The sequence below is a fragment of the Phyllostomus discolor genome, chromosome 7, assembly GCF_004126475.2.
Source record: "Phyllostomus discolor isolate MPI-MPIP mPhyDis1 chromosome 7, mPhyDis1.pri.v3, whole genome shotgun sequence".
NCBI lineage: Eukaryota > Metazoa > Chordata > Mammalia > Chiroptera > Phyllostomidae > Phyllostomus > Phyllostomus discolor.
The window spans coordinates 126,461,075-126,487,850 of record NC_040909.2 but is presented as its reverse complement, the minus strand read 5'-3'; the positions used below and the strand labels follow the sequence as shown (position 1 = coordinate 126,487,850).

Sequence of the window (26,776 nt, the reverse complement as noted above, 5' to 3'; positions counted from 1 at the left end):
CACAGCAGCTCAGGAGTCACGCATCGCTTGGTGGGGACGCGTTCTGAAAAAGGCAGCGTTCAGCATTTTCACTGTGGAACATGGCACGGAGCACTTCTGCAAACCTCGCCGGCACAGCCTGTTGCACTCCCTGGCGGCTGCACGGTCCAGCCCACCGCTCCCAGGCCACCAACCTGGACAACATGGTAGCGTACTGAATACTGTAGGCAACTGTAATTTGTTGAGCTATGATGTCACGATGGTTATGCTGTCACTAGGCAACAGTTTTTCAGCTGCGTTATGATCTTATGGGGCCACCATTGTATATGGGGTCCATCACTGACCAGAACATCATTATGTGGCGCATGACTGTAATCTGTTCAGACCCCTCAGTGGGATTTTGAAGACATTGCTGTTTAGCTTCAAAGACAAAGAGCTCCTCCTGCCACCCTGTGCTCAAGTACAAAGTGGACAATCAGTACTCTGGGAAAAGCGAGTTGGCAGGGAGGAGAACAGCAGCCCCACACGGTGGTTTGGTCCTGTGAACAGAGTCCCCGGGTCCCGGAAGAGATGTAAAGCAAGAGTCCCGGCAGCTAAAGTGGTCCCCTCCCAGTAGCAGGGAATTTTAACGTGAAAAAAATGATCCAAGTTTGAAGTCGGAGACATTGTTGGAGACATAATTTAGTCTTACCCCATCCTTTGGTAGGTGGGGACTCCAGACCCACAAAAACAAGTAATTCTTGCCCACCTCTTTACTCTGATATTAACTTATTCTGACATTGATATTGTAGCAAGGATAACATATTTTTTAAGGCTTGCTTGCTCACTGGTGCAAGACACTTTTCAAAGCCTTCTCTATGTATCAATTCACTTAATCTTTGCAACTCTGCCCTAGAGGCAACCGTATCATTCTTTTCTGTGGAAATACCTTTCACCAAAAAAAAAAAAAAAAAGACACTGAACACTTGCTAAAACTGTCTCTCTGAACGTGAGCTGTAGATTCTAGGTATTTCAGGGAGCTCAGCTCAGCAGCTTTCAGACTATCTCCCAGTGGTTCTGGGAACCCCACTCAGGGGTGTGGGCAGTGGTGGGATGAAGCCACAAAGTCTGGATCCCAACCAGGCTGCAGCTCCATCAAGACCTCCTTTCAGTTGTTGCACACTTTGTTCTATAGCTTGTGATTTCATCTGATAAGAGGGTCCAATGAGTTTCAAAAATTTGAAAGCCACTGACCTAGATGAACTTAAGAGACCTGTCTCAAATGGAGGACTCAATGACTTGCCTTCCCTCAATTCTGCTTTTCATTGGGACATAACTGGCATGTAACAGTGTGGGAGTTTAAGGTATACGACATGTCGATACGTTTATATCTACTTCCCTCCGTTCTCACCAGTGACTGCTGTCCACTCTCTCTCAGATTGTCATGTTGTAAGCTGCTTCTCTCGTGCTCTGCAGAAGTAACTACGGGGACGGGATTCAGCTCACAGTTGGGCTTCAGAATAATTTCAGAATTGAATGTCTATTTCCCTGCTTCTTTCCCTTCACTCTTTTCATTAGAAACATGACCAGTTCTTAAGAAACTGCTACAGCATCTGATGGCCGGAGGCTGGGGTTGAGATGGAAGTCACTCCACACCTGTTTCAGGAGTCACGTTTTAATAAAATGCAGGCACATTGCCAGAGCGAATGCATTCACATTGGAGACTCTTTGGGTTCCAGGAAGTTTGGATTTGTAATGGAAGTTTTCATGAACAGCAGCGCCAATACTCTAGCCTGGAAAAAAAAGATGTTCTTCAAAGGCTTTGTGATATAACGCTCTGGTGGCCAGAAGGATGGTTTTGAAAACCTTGTTCTTCACTGTGACATTTTTCTCCTTGGGAGGGTCGGCTGTCCTCCTGGGCAGACCCCAACCTTCACGCATGCACAGAGTATGAAAATGAAGGCTCTGCATGTGGGGATGGCACACGTGCCCTCCCCAACTTTTCTCACAGAAAAGTTAACACATCCACACAAGGTTCTTTAATAAATCGCAAAACGTTTTAGGAGCTTGCAATGATTCATACCTATTTATACCACTTGACATGTGGGTGAGTTTGTGATTCCACCATTAGAAAGGTCTGCATTGTACCATGTGTTGGTGCTTACTGGTGAGGTTTCTTTTGCAAATGCAATATTGTTTTTGAAGAACGATGCTTCGTTGTGTTCACATTGAAACGACTGGTTCCAGTCCAAGTTAATGGATCGGATCTGACTAGTTGAGGAAGATAGGCACTTTGGGAGGATCGTCTGTAGCTTCCCCAGCCTTATTTAATGAGCTGGAAAAGTAATTTACTAGGCTTAATGTTGAGGCTGGAAAAATTTTACTCCAAACCTCCCAAATGCTTTATGCCTTGAGATCACAGCTTATTTACCTTGTTGGGTCTGGTACATTATCTTCTCTAACAATTCATTTTGATCTCTTAGAGATGCTGTTGTTTTGTTGGAAAACAAAGGAGGCTTAAGTATTCATTAAGTGCACAAAGGGAGAAATAGACCAGGCAGCCATTCACATGCTAGTATAAATAGCTTCACAGGGGATTTCTTCCTTCTAGAAAAGGAGATTTCATTTGAACTTGTTGAAGGAGTGGCATTAAATAATAAAGGTGATCATTGTGTGACAGATTCTTCTTGGGAGACTTTGGAAAGGACCCAGGAGAATGAATTATTGTTGTCAGCAACAAAGATATTCTGGATTTGCTCTATAATTTTTCCCAAAGGAAAATTGTTACTTTGTCATATTGGTGCCATTTCCAAAGAATACCCTTTTTTTTTTGACAAGTTTGGAAATCTGTGAGTCCGCCACAGTTTGCCCACCCTGAGAGTCACTGAAGACCTTGCCATCTGCCAGGTACCGTGCTCAGCACATTACACACATGGTCTCATTTCACACCCACTATAGCCTTGTGAGGTGTGTGCCACTTAACCGGCTCCAAATGGTGCTGCTTCTGCACTGTGCTAAGTGCTTTAGACATCTTAACTCAATCCTCACAACGACCCTCTGATTTCCGCATTTTACAGATACAGACACTGAGATACAGGGACTCACTGACTTGCCTGGGATCCCACACCTAGTACACTGAGGAGCTATGGTTTGGGTCCGGGCACTCCAGCTCCAGGGTCAGCACTCCTAACCACTGTTGTATGGGACATTGTCCTTATCAGCGAGGAAGGAGGAGCACAGAGAACAAAAACTTGCCCAAAGCTACACAGACAATAAATAACGAAGCAGGGACTTGGACTCAGGCAGCCTATACAACTGTGCAACCCACCAAACTCGATGCTCATGCCCTCCTGTGCAGCTCCGCTTTCATCACTCATTGCTGAAGCCACACACACTGGCAACCACCTCCATACAAGAGAAAGGGAAGGGGTTCGCTTTATCATTTATTTAGCTTACCATCTAGTTTAATTCAGAATAGATTTGGCTAGTGGTTTGTTATGAGAGGGTTGAATTTCCCCGGAATTAGTTGCAGTTGTCCAAGACAATCTTAACCTCATCTGCAGCAGTGCTTCTTAACCTGTAATGAGTGTATGAGGCAGCTGAAGGTCTTGTTAAAATGCAAATTCGGATTCAATGGGCTTGGGATGGGCCCAAGACTCTGCATTTCTTGCATGCTACTACCCCTGGAACACAGTCCCCACTTTGAGTTGTAAGGCTAGAGCATGGAGTTGTTCCAAACTAACATTTGGAACATTTATCCCAGCGCCAACACTTATCCCAGCATTCAAATTGGAAGCAGGACATTTTCCTAGGCAAAAGACATTTAGGAGGCTTGCGGGGATCTATACTGAGCAGAGGTAAGACCTGAGCCATGCAGAATCCCAAGACTGGAAGGGCCTTTAATGTCCTCTGGTCCCATCATCCAAGTGATGTTTGAATCCTCTCACATCCCTCCCACCAGGTCACCTCGGCCCTTGAGGTAAAGAATGATCTATGATGAATACAACTCAACATCCTAGAACAAGGAAGGTTCAAGGTGGTGCCCAAATTGCAAAAACGATCTAAGAGCGAAAGACTGGGGGGAAGTCTATGATGCCGCATTCCTGTTCAGACAGACCTTCACCTCCATAACACATTTGCAGAGCCTTTGGGTATTCACTCAAAGGAGTTCAAGCCTTACCATTGCATAAGGGAAGCAACGCATTTTACCAGAACCCTCTGGGAGCACCTCACTTCCCAAGTATCTGCACCCCACAGTGAAATAAAATTTCAGGGCTGACTGGCAGGTGCCAAAGTGACAGCTGTCTGGTCGCAGGGCTGCTCCGTGGCTGCACTGACTGTGTCTCAGACCCAGGGCCTTGAGAAAACACATTCTCAAAGGATCATGAGTGATGAGGCCATGAGTGGTTTCATTTCATTTTTGTTTTACAACCTGAACCGAAAGATGTTCCCATTGTTGGGTGTCCTGATTCGGGGGAAGCCAACCTCCTCTTTGCAGTCACTCTTCTCTCAGGCCATCATTTGCCAGTTCTCTGCTTTCTGTTTCAGGTGCCCGGGGAGAGCGAGAGACAGTGGAAGCCAGCCCTGGTTGTACTGACTGAGAAGGACCTTTTAATCTACGACAGCATGCCTCGGCGGAAGGAAGCCTGGTTCAGCCCCGTTCACGTGTACCCTCTCATTGCCACCAGGTAGCCATGGCCTTGTGGTTGTGAATGGCATGCTTGCAGCTGGAAACTGTTTTATTTGTTTGCAATGATTGCAATACTTTACACGATGCAATGCTTTCTGTTGCAACAGAGCTGAGTGCTCCTCCAGAACATAGCCACCCGTTTTTGCCCAGATTAATCATCAGTTATGAGCAAACACAGGGCCAAACACAGAGACGAAGAACACACTGCTCATGCATCACAAAGGGACAGTGACATCAGTGAGACGGTCCCAGCCCAGTCACCTTCCTGGCTCTCTGTTCCCTCCCCTTTGAGATGAACGAGGCACATGTATTTACAATCTTGGAGTCCAGGTAGAAAGAATTGTCTCACTTGGTAGTACCAAGAATGTCATGTGAAAATGTCCCTCAAGACTCCAACCAAGTTCTTCCTCAGCTGTGTGATGGGGCTGCCAGTGTCTCTCTGTTTCTTAGGACCTTCAGTGCACACTGGTTGCTCATGGGACATGTGATCTTAATGCATCGTACGCTACTGCCCTTCTATGAAGGCCTATATCCTGAGCACAAAGCACATCAGTCCTGAGTCTCGCCTTCAAGTAGCTGTGAACTCCCGGACCTGGCTTCTGCTGCCAGCCCTTTCTGCGTGTGCTTTATAACAATGGGCACAGTTCTCATTACTCCTACACCCTGTTCCTTTACCTAGAAGGTAGGAATGCTAACATCATGCTCCCTGGGATAATGCCTGGCAGCATTGGGCCCTTCAATATTTGTGGAATGAGTGGTTGAACCACGTGAGACAAACCCTGAAAGGAGCTGGTCCTCCAGAGACAGCATAGTGGACTGAGGTTTCAGGGCACCTGTCCTGAGCAGAAGGCAGAGACAAGAGGGACTGAGGTGCCAAACAGGTGACAGTGGAGGCTCAGGTGCAGGGGACAGAGTGAGGCCCGGGGGCAGAGCAGGAGGTTAGCACACGGTGGGAATGGTGGGAGTGAATGGAGCTGGCACTCCTGGATATTCCTCGGACCTCACTCCTGGTTGATCGTGGAGACCAGCGAGGGGGACCCAAGGATGGCAGTTACTGGCCCCAGAGGAAAATAATAGAAGCCATGGAGGGCTAGGAACCAGGCCTAAACCCCTTAGAAATCAATAAAATAAAGAAAATAATATTAACCAGTTATTTAACTTTTGAGTTTCCTAAGCCTCGGAATCTTTGGCAGGAAACCTATTAAGTGTTAACAACAAAAACCTCAGTAATCAGATTCCAGACACCCTCAAATGTCCGTACAAAGGTTCATGTTCTGTCTGAGGGTCCGTGCAAGCTCAGGCGGGTCTCCCCATCTTCTGCAGTCTGCACCTGCAGATCCTGTCCACACGCCCTGACATCCAGAGTCTGAGACTTTCTCACCACCGAAACCAAAGAAACATGAGGCCATGCTCCCTGTACTCCAGCTGCTAAGGAGAGAAATTGGACTCGTGCCTGTTGGAATGACCCTCAGGGGCAGAGGTTTAAACAAGGGAGGGTCTCTAGGTCCCTGCCGGGCAACTTGACAATGAAACTCACCCTGGGGCATGGCTTCCTCCTCCGTTTCTGAGCCTTCTGGCCTGTGGAGGAGGCTGCCTTTTCCTTCACATGGGCATGTGCCCATTCGCTCGGGATGTCAAAGCTTCTGTCCGTCTGCTGCAGTAGCCACATTCCAAGTACTCGGCCGTGGTGGCTCTCGGCTCCCATTTTGGACAGAACAGGTAGTTCTGGTTCTGGGCTATTCTGAGCACTGCCCCAGGGTGTAACTTATTACCTCAGACTTTGTCCCGATTCAGACCAGGGACCGGAGTGGCTGCTGCGCACTGCCATGGCCATCTGTCAAAAGCCCCAGCTGCCCGGAGGATGTCCCCTGTAGGATCCTCAGGCTGTCTGCACAAGCAGGGCTCCAGGGGCGCAGGGCTGCCCTGAAGAAAGTCGTGGATGTGAACCTTTCAAAGCAAAGTTTCAGAAAGCGGGGTTGGGGCACAGACACAGTAAATGACACTGATGAGCTTTGGGAGGGGGTGGGGCACCAAATGTATCTGTTCCAGGCTCAGATGCCCCAGGGACACCCAGTCTGGACTGTGAACAAAATACATGAATAGCCCAGAACCATAAACCTGCATCCCGTATGAGGACAGAAAATGGCAACCCCTTCGTGCAAACTGGGCATTAAGAGAAAAAGATGAAGCATAAAAATCATAGCCCGCCATCTGAACATAAAGCAGACACGAAGGTGACACTTCATCTTCCAACTACTGCCCTTTCCCGAGTGACCCAGCCTGACCACTGACCTGCAGGAGAAAAATGTGTTATTAGATGTGAGTATCTGCCTTATGAGCAGTGATGAAATGAGGCCCATAATCGTGACCCTGGTCTCCAGCTGTAGCCCGCAAGGCAAGGTCTGTCAGAGGCGTTAAGACAGTGCTGGCTATTGTTTCTCGCTCCATCCCCTGAGCTCATGGGCAATTTGCTGCCTGCTCCCAAGCAGCAGCCTGGAAAAGAAAGAGTTCCCATCTCAGTGTTTCTTTGGCCAGGATGATGCTTAACCCCGGGCTGAACCCCCCACCCCTACCTCTTTCATAGCGCTCATCTGTCAAATGCGCTTGGTTGTCTCCACAGCCCGGGGGGGATATACTTTGGGGAAATTGGGCTTTAACTGACCTTTTGGCTTAGGCATCAGCCACTCTGGTTTGCACACACCTGGGTCATGGTCTGCTTCCTTGCACGACTCTGGGGATTGTCTACAGAAAGACCTTTCCCAACAACCATGCTGCAGGGGAGGGGGGTTCCCTCCTGCAGTCTCAGGCTGGGCTAGGAGTGAGATGGCGTGGAGCAGGGCGCATCCCCGCGGAAGACCCACCCACACAGGGAAAGCCCGCTCTCTGTGGCCGGGGGCTGGGCTGAGGCCATTCATTTCTGCCAGAGCGGTAGTAGGAATCAAAGGAAAACTCTGGATCCTCCCATTACAGAGGCTGCCCCACTACTACTCCCCTTGGCTGCTTCCATAGCCACAAGGCTAAGTTCATCGAGTGACTCCTTCCTTCCATGTGTTCTATGCAGTCACACGTGAAACTGTGTCCTTTATCCACGAGCGTTTGGGCCCACAGCCTGTCTAGCAGCATCATTTGCCTTTGAGTGCATTTCCTAAAGATGGGGAGTTCTATCTTTTTTTTAATTTCTTTTTAAAATCTTTTATTGAGGTATAATTTATCAATAGTAATGTACACACACATCTTACATGTACGGCTTCATTTTGGTTTATGGGTGTAGAGCCATGTCTTCTAAGATTATATCGCAGGGTGTCTACTAATTAATCCTCCTGGGTGACATTATCCAGAAGGCCATGGTAGTGCCATTTGCAACTACAGTTGTGTCCTCACATAATGTAGTCAAATAGATTCTTAGAAATGGTGACTTAAACCAATTTTACCATAACCTAATTGATTTAAACATACTTCTGTATGTCAGTTAGTCTATGGTAAAAGTGGTTTTCATTGTTACATCATTTCACTTAAAGTTACAGTTTCTTAGAACCTATTGACAAGAGAGGACCAACTATAAACCAGGCGGTGATAAACCTGGGACTGACCTCTGTAAAGGGGGACTAGGTCAAGGCCAAATGCTTTACGTGGATTCTATCCGAGTTTGCAAAACTTGTCCAGTTTAAGAATTATCTGGCTGTTCATCGAAGATTTCTGTCCTGAGGACCTTTCCCTGGAGACTCTGGCTCCGCTGGCCAGGTTGGGAGTCGGGAATCCATGTGTCCAACAAGCACTGGGCAAAAGTGGTCTGCAGGGTCCCCACCTCTAACCCTCACAACCCTATGATGTTTGGGTTTTATTCCCACTTCGCAGACACACAGAAGGAGGAACTACAGGGCAAAGTAACTCTCCCACAGTCACACAGCTAGGAAGAGGGGCCTGGGATTCCGACTCAAGTCCACCTTTGCAAGCACCGTTCTCTGCAGCCTCTCATGAGCATGCTCTTATTCCCTAGCGTTTTAATGGCTCTTTGAACATCACAAGTGTGTCATAGGAACATTTCCTTAGCTCTCCTGACAACTTAACCATCACATCCACTGCAGAGTGATTAGGAAAATTAAAATATGACAACCGTATTAGTCAGCTGGGGCTGTCACAACAAAATACCTAGACTCGGTGGCATAAGCAGTAGATACAATTATTTTCTTATGACTCTGGAGGCTGCCAGTCCAAGGCCAGGTGCCAGCAGGGGCAGTGTCTGCTCTCATCATGGTTTGTGAAGGTGGCGGCGTCCTGCTGTGTGTAGCCATGACTCCTTCTCTGTGCACATTCGGGGGAAGAGAGAGCTCTCTGGTGTCTCTTCTTGTAAGGATACTAATCCTATCAGGGCAGGGCCTCTTCCTCATAACCACATTTAACTATGATCACCTCTAGGTATAGTTTCATGACATTAAGGCTTCCCACAGAACTGACAGGGCGGTGATGGGCAGAATCCAATCCATAGCGATGATGTGAGTGCAGCCTGATTTAGCACAACTCCTGGCACCTGGCAGGACTGACCAACGGGTCTGTCCCCTGGCCTTGGCCTCAGCCGTGCTGGAAAGCACCATTCAGATGTTAGAGACAGTCTTGTTCCCTTGCACAAGAGGAACGGGCTGGGATTACAGCCAGTAAGAAACAGGTTTCTTCTAAAATTGAGTTACTCCCTCAACGGGTCATAGTTGATTTGTGTATTTGTTTCGGTTATTCTTTTAGGCCCGGGCATATCTAATTTATGTTTTTTCTGGAAGGTGGAAATTTGATTGTGTTCCACAGCAGTGGCCCCAGAAGTGCTCACGGGTTCCCGGAGTTGACCAGCAAGCACGGGCATCGACAAGTGTCGACTCTCCCGCTGGCAAACTTGGACGGTGCCTCTGTGCATCGATGGTGCGATTTATTGCAGCGCACTCAGGAAGTTTGCAAACATGTTGTATTTTCAGCTACTCTCATCCTTCAGCTTTTTATGAGTCCTTGGGAAAACATTTTTTGCTTAGCCAGAGCTTATTTGATGTTGCTGAACATAGAAAAACAAAACAAAACAAAACCAAACCCAATAAAGTCTTGCCCATATGGAGTAAGTGTGTTGGCTTTCTGTCACTGTCGTCCTAATTGGCAAGTGAGATAGGCCCACAGAGAGCGAGGATTAAGGTCATAGTATTTCTGGAATTCTGGAGGAGGTGCAGCCCAGAAATTCTGCACATCCAGTTTGTTGGCAAAAGGTTCAGAAGTACAGAGCTTGTAAAAGGAGTGACTTGGTCTGCGCCCAGTTCTCTGACCTGGGTTTGGAGAGAAAGGTTTGGAGAGGCGGAGACAGAGAAACTGATGAATGTGCACTTCTCTCCTTCGATACCACTTGGGATCCAGAGACACTGAGCTTTTCTCCTAAACTTGTAGCGCAGCGATTTTCAGCCGGTGTGTTGCAAGAATTTTTAAAGCATGCAATACCTATTTAATCAGGGGCACTGACCTCTTTTCCGTTGGCCTGTCAGATGAAAAATGACAACGACCAGCACAATAATAGCTGTCCAGTGTGAATGAATCAAAATTATACCTATTCTCTTTTTTTACATCAGATTGCCCAAAATACATTTTTTTTCATGTGCTACAGAATTTTAGTCATTGGCTTATGTGTGCCATGAGATGAAAAATGTTGCAAATCACTCCTGTGGCGTCCTCGTTGGTGCCTAAGGAACTCACCTGTTTCTAAGTGCTACAAGTAGTTGCTGCCTCAGGCCAGTCTCAGGAACTTTGGGAACGCTTTCCACAGAGCAAGTCTGGCCAATTGCATTGGTCAAACATTTATGTTACAATCTGCCTGTGGTTTTCACATGAAGTCTGGGAAGCCTCCACACTCTCAGGGAATGTGGGCATTTTCCATGGGCATTCCCTAGGGCAGCACAAAAGCATCTACACGCCCGAGGATCTACGCTCTGCCAAACTGAAAAGTGTGGTTTGCCTATGCACCTGTTTATCGCATATGTCCCCATATGCTTGGTGCTCCCTCTTACTAATTTGGGAGCCTCTCAGAGCTGATGGAAATTAGCAGAGTGGGGAGATCCATGGACTTTGGCATCAGACAAACCAGAAGTTGAATCCTGAGACCACTACTTGCAATGTGATGTTGGGCAAAATATCAGTCTCTCTGAATTCAAGCCTCACCATGAGGGGAGCGATAGTAGCCTCTGCTTCATACCATTAGTTATTGATGAGACCAATTGAGACAGTGGATGTAAATGTTTAGCATCTGACTAAGACATAATAAGTGATTGGTAAGTGTGAGCAATTGTTAAGATTAGAAAAAATAGTGGAAATTAGTGTGTGAATGACTGATAAGCGATTGGACATATGTGATCCTATATGTAATACTGCATTTATCAGGGACTCGTAGTGTCTTAAAGACACTGAGATACAAGGACTGGGCTGATGGAGGAGTTGTTGGCTTATTTGTTGTGGAGAGGAGTGTGAGAGGGAAATGGGGAGACTGGAGCCCCTCAATCACACCATGAAGGTAGTTCTGAACGCCACTTGTGACAGCACTGGGGGCAGGTGACCTAAGGATGGCTTCCTCCTTGGGGCAAGAATGTTCTGTTTAAGAAACTTTTAAAAGGCTCACGTTAGGGGCTGATGGTAGGGGAATTTTTATATATATATAAAAAGGAGAAATATAAGGGATAGAAGTCAAGTGCTATAAGAGCTAATTGTTCAGGTTACTCACTCATGGTTTCATTTTCCCAGTAAAATAGGACTGATTTGAATTGTAATTATGTTACATGAAGAAGTGCTCAAAGATCTTTTCATAATCCATATTCTATACACATTGTGATCTATGTTGAACTAATTAAAGCATAGACAGGCTAAGGGAATATGTAAAGATAACCTGAAAATTCCCAAGATTTGGAAATAGCCTAAGTGCCCATCAGTAGATGAATGGATTTAAAAAACTGGTACATTTACACAATGGATTACTACACAACAGAAAGAAGGAAGTCCTACTTTTTGCAACAGCATAGATGGAATTAGAGACTATTATGGTAAGTGAAATAAGCCAGCCAGTGAAAGGCAAACACCATATGATCTCACTTATAAGAAGAATCTAATGAACAAAATAAACTAATGAACAAAACAGAACGAGAGGCATGGCCACGTGGAATAGACTGACAGCTGTGAGAGGGGAGGAGAGGTGACTGTTTGAAGGAAGGTGACGGGGATTAGTTAACACAGATGACAGAGCCATGGACATGGACAGCAATGGGAGGAATGACTATGGGAAATGGGGGGTGGGCACAGTGGAGGGTGCAAAGGGTGCAAAACTGAGACTATTGTAATACCATAAACAATAAAAAATAAATAAAAATAAAAATTAGATTTCTAAGTCTGCTAAATAATAAAAAGACTATTAACTGAAAAGGGGAAATTTCCCATGATCATGTATTATCGTGATGTGAAAATATCAGTCAGATTGTGAGTCTTGCTGCCCTCGGAGGAGGAAAGTGCTGGGATGACTCAAACCCGTGGCTGACATGAAATCTTCATTATACCGTCTGACTTCCCTTTCCTTCCTACCTGTCGTTCACAAGCTGCAGTGTGGCCCCTTTTCCTGGCATGATAGAAAGATACAGACTTTGTGGTCATGTGGACCTGGGCTCAAATTCTGGACACTCACTCAGTGATCCTGGACTGCTCTTTAACCACCCAGAACCATGGATTTCCTGTTCATAAAGTGGAGCTCATGACACCGCTTTCAAAGAGTCAGTGCAGATGATAGTGTATCAGTGCCACTTTCACCTACTCAGCGTGCATGTTCCTCCCTCGCCATTGCTGCTGGCAGGTGGCTGGGAAATGTCAGGACACCATGGAGAATATACGGGGGACAATCAGCTGTCTCTGAAAATTCACCCAGATAATACCGCCAGATAGTCGGAAATTGGCTTCCATCTCTTTTGCTGCTCATTCTCCTATGTTAAGTTGGTCTGTCTTATAGTCAATATCACTCAATAGTAAACACTTGGGAGCTTGCCTAGCTCTTTCACCACCATAGTCAAATAAAAGAAGTTTAGAAGACAGACATGAGGCAATTGTTCAGCTATTCTTGGCTGAGGGTGGTTGGTACCTGGGCCGGCCCCTCCTGCCCGCCAGTTAGGTTCTTACTAGGGATTCTCTCCCCATCACTTCTTGCCTGGAGTCTGTTGACTGTTGGGCTCCATCAGGAGTGGGCACTGGATGAGAGACTATTAGAGCACCAGGCCAGTTGTTTTTCCTTTCTTCTTTTGCATCGTGGCAACTGCTGGGAAATGCTAATTATAGCAATTAAGTAAAATGAGGATGTAACATCCTTAGCAACCCAGTTACCTAATATGTAATTTTACTAATTTGGCTGAATCTGTGTGCTGCAATTGTTTTTGTTTTAATTAAGGATATTAATGTTTTCACGTGGAATATTTTAGGCAACATTCTCTAACGACTACCCAAAGTTCAATTAGTGCATCAGCATACCTGGTGAGACGGGTTTTTTAGTTTTTCTTTTCATCTAAACCAGAATGACAAAGGAGCACATCTGAAAAGCCAGAAAGAATATGCGGCCTAGCACCGCAGGTACTGATAGAGACACACTTGGTGGGTATCCTATAGAAACAAGTATTCCTACTGCCAAGTTTCCTCGAGTCTCGGACAAAGAATCCGACCCGAACGTGAAAGTGGCAAACACTTTCACTTATCACACAGCCATGCTGAACCTCACAGAATCCCCCACTTTGCACATCTGAAGTAGCGTTAAGACATTTCACCCTTTCTTTGTATCTGGGTTAGAGATTCATTTCATTTATGTGATTCTTTAAATGACACTGTATCCATGCTAGCCACGAATGTGAAGTCTTAATGACTTTCTTTTTTTTTTGATAAAATGATCACTTTATACTCTCAGACCAAAAAAAAAAAAAAAGGAACTCTTACCCTATAAGTAACCAACTCGCTAAAACAAACACCGGTGGCAAGAAATGGAAAGAAGGAGCAGATTGGAAGAAGCAGCAGGAAATGGATGTTAAGCTAATCTCCTAGAGCATGTCATCCCAGTTCCCTTTCAAAATCACTTTCTTTTCCAGAACTGAATTAATCTGGAAATTAGCATTTAGTGATGTAAACCCAAGTTCTTGGGATGTAGCCTCGGCTATTGTTCCCTGTGGTTGAGGGAATAAGGGTGGGACGGAATTCATAATATCTCATAGTGGTCACCAATCACAGACTCCTTGGAAGATGGCCGTCTTTGCAGTCTAGCTATTTATGTATCATTCACTTAATGAATATTTACTGAGTGCCTATCTTGTACCTGAAATTGTTCCAGGTGCCAGGCATACAGCAGGGAATATTCAAATAAAAATCCGGCCCTAATTGAACTAATGATAATAATGGCTATTACTAAATATTCTGTACCAGGTTCCATTTTCTAATATTATGTGGTCCTTTTCATTTGTTCACTTATGCATGCTCCTAGCTAAGAGGAAATGTAAAATCTTGCTGGAGTTTGTGGCTGTGCTTCCAACTGTGGCTTCCACCATGGGAATGTGCACCTGAATTTTGCAACCAGGGAATGAAGCATGTCCTTGGGCTTCTCAGGCAATTTCAGATAAGACTTAGAAACTGGGTATGAATTGTAGCTTGCAAGCCTGTCCGAGGGTGCCAGTATTTTTTTCTGGCTAGGTAAGAAAATGATCATCTCTCGGGAGGCAGATAAGAGACAGACAGTCATAATTTTAAGGATACACAAATAGCTTAAAATGTAAAATAATGGAAAGATAAATAATAGCTATTTCCGAGTCCCTCCTGAGACTTCAGATCAGGAAAGATCTTTGGGAAGAATCTTGGGAGGAATATAAAAAGGCTGCTTCTGGCAGAATGGAAAAACCTCAGGCAGACAGAGTCTGTCCTTGGCTCTACCTTTCCAAATGTCCAAATGGTGACTTTTAACATCATAATATCCTGCCGACATTTACTTGGTGCTTAGTGTCCAGAATCTGGCTACAGCAACGTGTTGCCAAATGTGGTTTGCAAATGAAGAGTCCATTGGGAGACCTTTCACTGACCGCGCATTTCAAAATAGGTCAAGTGTGTGTGTGTGTACTTGCACTTTCCTGTGCAAACTGGAATTCACATTTTAGAAATGTTTTGAAAAACTTGCATCCTTCTAGTTAGCCGCCAACATGAATTGCATGCACTGAACACCTAACACGTATCAGGGAGGATGCCAGACACCGCTGAGTCAGTGAGAGATGAGACAAGGCTCCTACCCCAAAGGTCATCAACATCTAGTGAGGGAGTCCAGAGGAGGGGGCCTACCTTGAGGAGATCATGCTTTCTTTGGTCTTGAGCTCCAGTAGATGGCTGCGCTGTCAATGGCAAGTTCGTTATCCCCAACATCTCTTCACCCAGGGGCCGTCTGCTTTGACACATGAGCCACAAATCTTACAGAGCGGGTGCCCAAGGATACCCACTGACTGCCTGCTTAGGCCGTCTCAGCTTGGAGCTCAAGGAGCAAGTCATGTGCTCCAAGTGCAGCTCTTCCCGGATGGGCCAAGGCTAGGGACGGCTTCCATGAAACCAGGGATTCTCAAGATGAGAACGGTCTCGTCCATCCCTCGGATGTCACCGACCAGCCGGCGCTAGACAATATAGATTCCCAGACTGTATATCCAGTTTATTCTATTGACTTGGAGCTGGAGATATGTCAATATGAATTCAGCTCAAGAGAAAGAGTTCATAGTGCATTTGCAAACGTCATTATTCCACTATGTTTTTTCTCTCTCGGTTCTTAGTAGCTGCCACACTTCTCACCAATAGAACAAAAAGGGGAAAGAGAAAGGATCTTGATCTTCTCTCGTCCAGTGTCCCTGTGTCGTATTTGCAGCTCCATGATTTATAAAATATCCAACTCTCGTTTCAGTCTCCTCAAGATGGCACAGTGGTGAATGTCCGCATTTCTATGTAGCATCCCCAAATTATTGCTGTGGACAATTGAAAGCAATTAGTTGGGATAACATAAAAAATAAAGTCTATTTTCAACGCCTTGCTGGGAATGAAAAAACAAGTATGTTGATAACTACAGAACCTTCTTTGTCCTTATCCCAGAATCCCCTGCTCTCCAATCTTGTGATGGCATTGCTTTTCCTGGTGGTTTAGACTCACCCCCTGGAGGACGATCTTTGTCATGAACAGGTTGAACCGATGAGGAGGAATATTTCTCCACACATCCACCGAACCCTGACTCCTCCTCTTCCTTTACGATCTCCACAGGCTGGTTCTGACTCGGCTCCGTATTCTAGGAAAGAAGCTCCCAGGAACTGGGGCAGGCCCTGAAGAGAAGAGGCTGTGGGAAGTAGGAAGGAGAGAGCTTTTCTTCTGTTGAACTGCATCTCCTCAGGGCACGGGCTGTGCCTGTTCTCACACTACCCCTGGTCCTGAAACTGCAGAGAGCAGATGCATTCATCAGTCTGCTCAGACTGACATGACAGAATGCCAGGAAGCAGGTGGCTCAAACAACAGAAATGTATTTTCCCCCAGGTCTGGAGGCTACAAGTCCAAGACCAAGGTGTGTCAGGGTTGGCTTCTTCCCGGCTTCTACACAACTGCCTTCTTGCTCTGTCCTCAGGTGGCCTTTCCCGTCTGTGGCTGTAGGGAGACAGAACTCTCTGGTGTCTTCCTTTTTTGTTTAATGATATTAGTCCTGTGGGTTAAGGCCTCACCCTTATGACCACACTTAACCTTTAGTACCTTCTTACAGGCCCTATTTCCAAATACAGTCACACTGGGGGTTATGGCTTCAACACGTAAATTTTAGGGGGACATAATTCAATCCACAACAGTGCACCATATATATTAGTGGGATAGATCAGTTAGTGACTAGTGAATGTTTGATGAATTGAATGAATGAATGATTCAGTGATTGATTCTTGGTGGTCAGCTGGAAGAAGGAGAAAAGACTTGAACAGAGCAGGAAGCTCCTCTAAGGCCCCTCCGAGCAGCCCTGAATCCAGAAGGATCCTGCAACTTCAACTGGGAGCTCTCAGCCTTCCTCCAGTCTCATTCACTGACGGCCAGTAGGCTTGTGTAAGGGACTCAGGAGGTCACAGATGCAGGTTTCATTCCACGTGGATCAGTTAACTGCATTCTGAGAAAGGCTATTCCGCAGCCACAGCCAGGAGACATCAGGTATTGGGAGCTAGACATGGACAATTTAGAGTAACTCGGAGACAAACGAATGCCAAAAAGAACTGAGATGAGCTCATCTCGTCTCCCGACGCTGAAACGCCGCTACCAAACAAACAGATGAAATGTGAATGCCGCACTGAGTCCAAAAGCACATATTCTTGCAGTGGGAGTCTGCGTTCTAAAAAATTAAAGTGGGAGATTTGGGCTCATCTCAGTCTTAGAGCCTTTTAAAGCTAATCTTTAAATTGTTTAGAGACAAATTATGTAGGAATAAAAAAAAGCACCAGAAAAAATGAAATCACCCATAAAATTTCTTGACATCTTAATAGCATTGTTCCCAAGCTTTTCTTTTCCATACTTGAATTGCATGTGGAGAGCTTTTCAATAGATACGTATGAGTTTATACAATAATTTTCAAGGTCTGTATAAGACTCCCAGAGGGTGTGTCCTCACACGTGTCCTGTGGCTCTCTGGTGTAGTTCACTCGATTTTAACCTGGGAATAGGATCCTTTTGTTACCAGCACAAACACAAGGCAGCAGAAAAAAGAATTTGCTTTATCTCACAGTTTACATATAGTATTATACAGTTCATTAGCTGGTACTGGCATATTCAAAAGAACACATAATTCAACATGTCTGCTATTCTCCAGATAGCTAATCAGCTTTTCCCTTAACCTAAATATTAGGTAATGCGCTCGTGGATAGTTGAACAAATGAACTTTTTCTTTTTCCTTTTCAATCAATGAGGTTTTGGTGATGAGACGAATCACAAAGGATAACAACAGTCCTCCCTCCAAAGGCTCTCTCCTCATTACTTCCTGTAACACATGGCGTCTCCCATCAAGGACTCCTCGTGCATGCTCTTGGTCAACCCGATGCAGGGCCCTCATACCTTGTTACACTCTGTTAGCGATTTCACTCCTTATACACAGGCCTACCAAATGCCAGTTTTCTAACAAATTGCATTTTCCTGTTAATACTGTCTTCAATTTCATAGTCCCTCTTGAGAAAAATAAATGTTGGTAGGAAATTCGCACACAAAAAGTGACATTCTCCGTGAGGGCGGTTCATCTTTTTCTTGCTTCACTTGTGCCTCTCTGTTACATTTATGCTGGCCCTGGACTGTGACGGAGCGACGTCCCCTGAATGGGAAATTAGGAGCTAGAAAGTGAGCATGTTAGGCTAGTCAAGGCATAAGGGAATCCCTTTTTTCTGAATGCTTCCTAAAATGCACTACATACTGGATTAAGTGCTTTATGTATTTTATTTTCTAATTCTAATTGTATGAAGCAGGAATTATGGATGCTTTTAAAATAAGAAACTGAGGATGGGGCAAGGGGTGGAAATAATGCTAACTGAATATTGCTACAGTGCTGTGAAACATACGTGCGTAGACTGTTCCGTTTCCTCTCCGCGGTGCCTTAGGAGCTAGGGATTCTCAGGGTGTTCCACGAATGGCAGAATGGGGCCGTAAGGCAGGTTTCCATGCTTCGCAACCCTATCTCTACTCAGTTTACCATGAAGTCTACCAGATACATCAAACTGGGGACAGATTTTAAGGTGTTAAAAAGGAGGAAACCAGATTTCTTAAAGCAACTAAAACTGAAACATCCTTGAGTATGAAAACACTCTTGAGCAATGACGAAAACACAATGTAAATTAGTGCTTTTCATATAAACCTTTCTTAATGAATTTTTCCCTGACCCTGAATCCCTTTACAACCTGTCCCGGGCTTTTGAGAATGTGTTCTTTTTTTTTTTTATCCTTGCCTAAGCTTTGAAACCTTCTCATTGCTCCTGTTCACACATCACCAAATACCTTTCTCCCTCCTGAAGAATGGCACTCGGTGTGCACCTGGGAAAGGCCGGTGCATGGGCCCGGGTGGCCAGGCGTTTCCTTCACGCTGCCCTAGACTCTCCTCGAAATGAGGTTCAGGAGACTTCTCTTTTTTCATATTGCAATAAAATGGACAAATAATATTATATCAATATACACTAGAGGTGTACAATGACTCGACAATTTGATATACATGTGAAATGGTTACCATAATCAAATTAATGAACACATTTATTACCTCATATTATTATTATTGTTGTTGTTATTATTGGTGAGAACATTTAAGATCCACTCTCGTAGCAAATTTTAAATACACAATAGTGTTAAGTGTGGTCACCAGGTTACACATTAGATCCTTATTGTTTTTATAACAAAAAGTTTGTACCCTTTGGCCATTCTCCTTATTTGTCCCAGAACCTGGGAACCATCATTCTACACTTTAGTTCCATGAGTTCAACTTTTTTGTTTTACTTTTAGAGTCCACATGTGAGATCATACAACATTTGTCTTTCTCTGCCTGGCTCATTTCACTTAACATAATGCCCTCCAGGTTTATCCATGTTGTTGCAAATGGCAGGACTTCCTTATTTTAAAAGACTGAATAACATTCCATTTATATATACATACCACGTTTTTTGTACCTATGTATCCACCAACAGGCACCTAGGTTGTTTCCACAGCTTGGCTCTTGTGAATAACGAACAAGGGAGTGCAGGTATTTCCTGGAGATTCTGATTGTACTTCCTGGACCCATACCCAGAGGTAGGGTTGCTGGATCATAATGTAGGTCTAATTTTTAATTTTTTGAGGACCCTCTATATTCTGCCATCCCTAACGGCTGTACCGGTTTACAATCCCACCAATAGTGCACAAGGGTTCCCTTTTCTCCACATTGTTGCCAACGTTTGTTCTCTCTCTCTCAACAGGCTGGTCCATTCAGGGCCGGGGAAAGGATCGCCCCAGGCTGGTGTGGATCTGTCCTTCGCAACACGGACGGGCACCAGACAGGGGATTGAAACCCATCTCTTCAGGGCTGAAATCAGCAGGGACCTCTCCCACTGGACAAGGAGCATAGTACAGGGTTGCCACAGCTCAGCTGAACTCATTGCCGAAGTCACCACAGGTGAGCACTGCTGGCCACAGGCCCTGACATCCCCTCTTACAGGAGGAACACACCCTCTACTTCACCCTGGCCTCAAAGGAGTTCCCATTACTGGCCTTTAGGGGTACCTATAATTCCAGAGGTGAACTGAAGTTTTCCTGAATTAAGGCACACTTTATGCTCTACTAACTTGGAGCCTAAGGGTTAGACTGTGGAAAGCCTAATCCCATCTTGATTCAAGAAAATTTAGAGAGCTCTGACCAGCATGGCTCAGTGGATTAAGCATCAGCCCACAAAGCATAAGGTTGCTGGTTCAATTCCTGGGCAGGGCACACACCTGGGTTGCAGGCCAGGTCCCTGGTTGAGGCGCATGTGAGAGGCAACCAATCGATGTTTCTCTCACCCATTGATATTTCCCTCTCTTTCTCCTTCCCTTCCTAAATAAATAAACACAATCTTTAAAAAGAAAAGAAAACAGTGACTTGGCAAGTGAGATGTGACACTCCTGCCTATAATCCCAAGTGGCTTACTGGAGGCATAAACTAGCAAGGTTCTATAAACAACAGAAATCGATTCTGAGAAGTGCTTTATCACAGAATAAAGCCATTGCAAATATATTAGGAAGTTCAAAGAAATGATCAGAAAACTGGACAACCAGGCTCTGAAAAAGAGCCGGCACTAGGTGCGGGCAAGCGGAGCAGAGGGTTTACGCTCGGGGAGAGTCAGCCGTCGGCCCTGCCCCTGGGATGAAAGGAGAGGCGGGCAGGACGGAGGGAGCACGCGGGTGAGTGCAGTCCGCATTCTTGTGGCGTGCTAAGAAAGGGCGGGTTACAAATGGGACATGTGTGTAGGAAAAGACCCCCTCTCTGCCATACTGTGGATTACTTGCATAGGCCAAGCATTTTCTGTCATGTCCCTTGGTGTTTCTCACACTGTGAGAAGCACCCCTTTTGGGGGCCTGAGATCAACTAATTGGGTTAAGGCCAATGTTTTAAAAATGAAATAATTCAGGATAGAAATATCAGCATAGAGCTGTTGTAGCACCATCCAGGGGTGGGTGTGTGTGTGTGTGTGTGTGTGTGAATGTGCGCATCGCGATACATTGCCTCCTCCTATCTAATAATCCTCACGATCCCCTTGTCAATGTAACTTCACAAATTGAGAAGCACATTCTTAAGTAACTTGCCGAAGACCCCACAATGAATAAACAACAGAACTGACCTTGACTCTGTGTTGTGCCTCTCTAAAGTCCATTCTTCATTCACTGCACTGTCTGCAGAGACGTGGAACTTCTCACTGTGCTGCCAGTTTTCCAAAAACAATGCTGTTCAGGCTGCTGTGATCAGTCATTTTCATGCCACCCTCCAACTCACATGGGTAGGTAGGTAGGTAGGTAGGTAGGTAGAGGATACATAGCTGATGGAGATAGATAGATTAGATAGATAGATAGATAGATAGATAGATAGATAGATAGATAGACAGATAGAAACAAACACAATGCAGTCTGTAAAACCTTGTATATTTGCTAAGATGGATTCCATATCTAACCCAGTATGCTTATCCGCCAGCACAATACACGGTTAACACTGTCTATGTACCATTGTACCTGGTTCTGAGCTCTAAGATCTAAGAGATCTAAGGCCAACTGCTCCCCGGTTTCCCATGGTCACTCATAAGGAGGACATTGCATGGCATGGTATGTAGCATCCTCAGCAACAGTCGTCCAGATAACCCAACTTCGAGAGCCTTAGGGTTGCTTCTGACAACATTCTCAGTTCACCCTGTTCGATCATGTTTCCCTGCCACTTCTTTCATTTTTTTCTGTCCTTGAGGAAGCAGGACAAGATAATAATGACAAGTGTGGGCTTTACAGTCAGATACACCTGCATTCAAATTCCAGCTCTGTTTCTTTCTCAGTCTCTTACTGAAACCTCTTAGCTTTTTCATCCATAAAAAGGAGGAAATAATAGTATCTACCTTACAGGGTGTCATCAAGAATTGAGAGAAATAATCCATATAAAGCACCTAGTACTTGGCACATAGTAAGTGCTCACTAAGTATTATTAGTGGTTTTTCTTGTAACTATTTCTGTGCAATACGCTAGCTTCTGGTCCTATGTGGCTATTTAAATTTCAGTCCATCAATAGCCAAGTTCCTCAGTCACACCTGACACGTGTCATGCGCCTAACCACCACTTATGGCAGCAGGGCTGCCCTAGCGGACAATGCAGACCTCCAGTCCGTCGCGGTGGAAAGCCCTGTGCTGTGGCTCTGCTCTAGTGGAGGATTTCCCAGGTGGCATCACAGGTACAGTGTTTCTGAACTTCAGCTGCGCTGACAACAACAAAAACGAAGTTTTGAAGTTTTACTCTCAAAAGCCTCAGATTGCTGACTGCCGCCCCCAGAGAATCTGGTTCCACAGCTCTGGGCGGGGCCTGAGCATTGGCATCTAGTAAGACACCAGGCAGAGCTGCTGCCGCTGCCCCAGCGGCCTCTGCGCGGCGCCGTGCTAGGGAGCAGCTTCCCCTGGCACGCAGGAGCGCGCTGAAAGATGGGACACACACCGACGTGTGGCAGGGTTTCTCCACATTTCCTCTATCACACACATATATGAAAACCCAGTTATGTTGTACAATTTTTGCTGCCTCTTCAAGGTAATCGATCTTTTTGAAATTATCCTGAAGTGGGTAAGTGTCCCCAAATATTCTCCAACATCATTGAAAAACTTTTTGGGTCGTCGCTGAATCTTGAATTTTATGTGCCTATCCTGTACGGCAAGAAACACTGGAGTGTTCAAACCCGACCATTGGAAAAGGCCCGAGCCAGCTGAAAACGAAACTGAGGGAAGGTTTGTGTGTGATACCAGGAGATCAGACTCCTTGCGACAACTGCAGGAGAGTTCTTAGGAAAGAATGAAGATTGCCAAAGGGATCTGCTTTAGCTTACATTCCACAAATTTTGTAAAATCCTTTTCTCTCCATAAACTGACCTCTGTTTCAACAGGAAAACAATGAGGCTGTTGATAAGACCGGCCCAAGAATCGGAGGACTGCGCTGGCTGGGTGCTGGGAGAAAAGAAAGGATGGGCATGACCCAAGGCGCCACCCAGTTACCAAGGGAAAGATGCCTGCAGAGTTGGGGGAGGGGGCTTCGGCTTTCATCGGAGCCTCCATTAACGTGATAATGCGTTCCATCTGTCCCCTGTAGGCTGAGGACCTCTTCAGATAACCAGTTCCTTTATAGAAAGGCCACGAATACCATTTGAAGTCAACTAGAGTTAAAAATAATCCCGGCCAGTTAATTCAGACTATCTAATGGCAAAGCTTTCAAGTTCAAACATAGAAGAAGGGAAAAAAAGAAACCCAAAGTCAGAACCCATTCACCCGTATATTCTGCAGGCTGGTGAGGTGAACATTGTCAAGAACGAGGGTCCAGGATGGGAAGCCGTAGTTACACCTCTGCTGCTGTCCTCGGTCGTCCTTGGCCAGGAGGGCGGGCAGAGGTCTGGGCCCTTTACAAAGGATGACGAGATGTACCGAGGGCTCCGCCCAGAAGGACTCAAAGACCTGGGAGAGAAGGCACCTTCGGAAATGTCAGCCTTTAGTTGCAAGCGGAACGTTGCCTGCAGTCAGAAGAAGGGGTGCATGTTTTCACTGGCCCTTCGATTAGAAGCCACCTCATTCTGCGAGCACGTGCAGACGCTGTCCCCTCTGCCACACCCCGGAGGCCTCCCCCACCGCACCGTTGTTCCTCGGCAAAGCCAGGGTCCCGCTCCCCACCCCTCCACATCCTGAGCACCGGAGCGTGAGAAGAAATGTGGCACAGAGGGGAAAGAACATGAATTTTGAAATCTAAACCACCCCTCTCTCATCTTTGCTTTTCTTACCTGTTAATATTCAGCTGAGGTTCTGGTACAGAAGTGTGTGGTAAAGCGAAATTGAGCTCAGTTTATAAGGCTTAGCAGAGCTAATGATGGTGTAGAGCGATCAATAATGCCCTTCCTCTCCTCTTCCCAAACCCCATCCCCAGCAAATAAAATGTCCTGTGTCTGTCTGTCCCTAAAGAACTTTCTCATGCTCAGGGGGGCCTGGGCTGATTTGTTTGCCAGGATCTATTAAATGTGGTGTTTTGTGAGGCCTAAGACCAAAAATCCAAGAAGCACTGTTAACCCTCATCAGAACTCTTTGGCCAAGGGTTGTAAATATTCACGTCTTCCTAAATGGGACCTCAGATCCCGGTAGCAGTCCCTTCATCCGGCTCAGACGCCCATAGTGCATCTCTTTCTCTAAACACAATGAGTGCAGCAGCACCCGTGAGAGCTGGCACCTGACCAGACCGAAAGGTTCCAGTTTTGTCCCTTTGGATCAGAAGGCTCCATGCAGACAGCACCTGAGGCTCCTGGACACCACATCAGGCAGAGGGAGGACACAGCTCTCTTCCCGGACCGTGCTACTTTGGACATCTGTCTGCTGTGGCGGATTTTCCAGGACTCATGGTCCTTGGGTCATCAGGAGAATTTAAAAAGCACCCCTTTATGTTTATAAAATGAGCTTTGTTCCGCTTTCTTAAAACTAAAAATTAAGTCGGTTTTGAATGACTCACCCCTGACTTCCTAGGTGTGTCACATGTGTTACTTTTGGTGATGTGATAGGGATGCTTGCTCTCTCACCAGGCAGGAGACACAACACCGACTGACCGAAACCGTGTGTGTGTGTGTGTGTGTGTGTGTGTGTGTGTGAGAGAGAGAGAGAGAGAGAGAGAGAGAGAGAGAGAGATGATGATGATGACGATGACAATGATGACTCAGAGGCGGCTTACTCTAAATCAGACCTCAGTTTTTCCCAGCCTGAGACAGACACACCTCCCTACCTGCATGTTGTCAGATGGCCGGACCAGAGCTGGAGGCCAGATAAAATGCAGTGAGTCCCAGTGAATGGAATTTCTCTCCGTTTATTTCCTTTAGTTGCACGGAGTGAGTCAAATTACAAGATAAAAATCAATCCAAGGAGGATATTTTCACAAATAATTGCTCATTTTTGACTTCAGCAACTCGTGGCTGGCTCCTGGGACTGAGGAGACCGAGTGCCCAGGACGTGGACTGCCTCTCACCGCTCCTCTCCCCCCTCTCCCCGCAGCTTGCACCTACAAAAACCAGGAGTGCCGCTTGACCATACATTATGACAACGGGTTTTCTGTTACCACCGAACCACAGGAGGGTGCCTTTCCCAAGACCATCATTCAGGCTCCGTACGAAAAGTTGAAAATGTCTTCAGATGATGGGATCAGGATGCTGTATTTAGATTTTGGAGGCAAAGATGGAGAGATCGTAAGTGCGCATTTCTTTACAAAGTGCGATTTCCTGTGTCTCACTGTGCAACGTGCCTACAATGGCCCCCAGGCATAACGCTGCCCCTTGTGTTTATTTAGCATTGGACTGTTCACAAAGTACTTGTGGGTTCATGTCTTATCCGATGCTTGAAAAACAGTGACTCAATCTAGTTCTTCCACAGTCCCTCAGGTGAGTCTTATTTTCCACTAGAACACTTCATGCCTATTTGAATCCGAAGAAAGAATCCTTTACAAAGTCAGCATTAAATTATTCTCAAATAGTGTGCTGCCAGCTTTAACGCACATTCATCTTTTGAAAGCATCGAGCATGTGATCTCAGCCTGGCGGTGTGCTAGGTGTCCGGATGCATGCAGGGATGTGAACCCTGCAGTCCGGGCCATCGGGGAGGTCTCACGGGAGCAGGCAGCGTGGAGGTGAGAGGTGCTGGACGCGGGCAGAGTCCAAGCGGCAGTGGAGAGAGGGCCAGGCAAAGGGCCAGAAGTTGGAGATAATGTCCGGTGTCCAACAAAATTAGCAAATTTGCCAGCAAAGGTAACATACGTTTCCTATCAATGCAAATGGCTGCTGTGTTTAAATTCACGATTTCCTGTGATCCTCACCGCACACCACGATGGAAAAGCACATTAGTGCAGTCCCACGGAAGGGTGAGAACTGCACTGTCCCTTCTCAGGAAGGCAGGGCGTCTCATTAAACGGTGGAATGCACGACGTCAAAGAGGACCGGGATTTTGTAAGCACTGGTCTCCGTTTAGGTCCTGCCTAGTCACCGGCTTAGTCAACAAATATTTACTGACTTCCACGTGGTAACAGGGATGGGGGACCTATAAAACACAGGGAGAAATCTCAGTTTTGAAGACCTACTCATTTCAATCCGGCTACTGGCCTTCCACAACCGATCCTTCCCCACCCCCATCTCTCCCCAGTTATTTCACGGGTAATTCTCTGAAAACCACTCAGAGGTACCTTGCAGGGGCTGACGGAAAGAAAGGGCCAGGACCACACTTAAAAAAGCAGAAGGGCCTTTACTCCCAGAGCCTCAGCACCGCCGTTCTAGAACATGCCATCCTACCCCCACGACACGGTCCCAGACGTTTTTTCTGTGGAAGCCACAGGCAGCCACGACAGAGTTGACACCCTGTGGCTGACAGTTGATCTGAGCTCACTTTCAGAGGACATTCTCTAGCCAATTGTTTTTCTGGCTTTGACAATGGACCTGCTGCATTTTCCTGGATTTTTGGGTTATCATTTATTTGTACGTTCCACTCAGTAAATTCAGCCTGAGGCCGCAGATCGGAAATAAATAAGTGATCTGAAAGTCCATTTCACTGAGGATGCTTCTAGTTCGGTTGCGGTTCTGCCAATCACCCAGCTGTGTACTTTCCCCTAGAAAAGTTGAAAAGAACAAGAGCCAGTCTCCTGCTTTACCCTTGACTGGAAACTTCAAGGCTGTTACTGCCTGTGAGGAAAATCATTTATGTCTGTCTAAATGTCAGCCTTTTTGCCTGTAATTATGAGCTGACTTGGAAGACTTAGGAAGGACTGATTTTTTTTTTTTTTTTGCTGATAAGCTCAAGTGCACAGATAGCTCCCTGCAAAGCCTCTGGTGAAGCCACCCCAGGGGGCA

General features: G+C 45.9%; 1 protein-coding gene across 1 annotated transcript in view; it reads left to right on the top strand.

Annotated features, from left to right (window-relative positions):
- Positions 1-26,776, top strand: part of SNTB1 (syntrophin beta 1) — a 198,263-nt gene that overhangs the window by 168,495 nt on the left and 2,992 nt on the right. Inside the window, exons 4-6 of the mRNA XM_028534020.2 lie at positions 4,507-4,646; positions 19,631-19,827; positions 24,940-25,130. Coding sequence (XP_028389821.1) covers positions 4,507-4,646; positions 19,631-19,827; positions 24,940-25,130 — 528 coding nt within the window. The remainder of the gene's footprint in view (positions 1-4,506; positions 4,647-19,630; positions 19,828-24,939; positions 25,131-26,776) is intronic.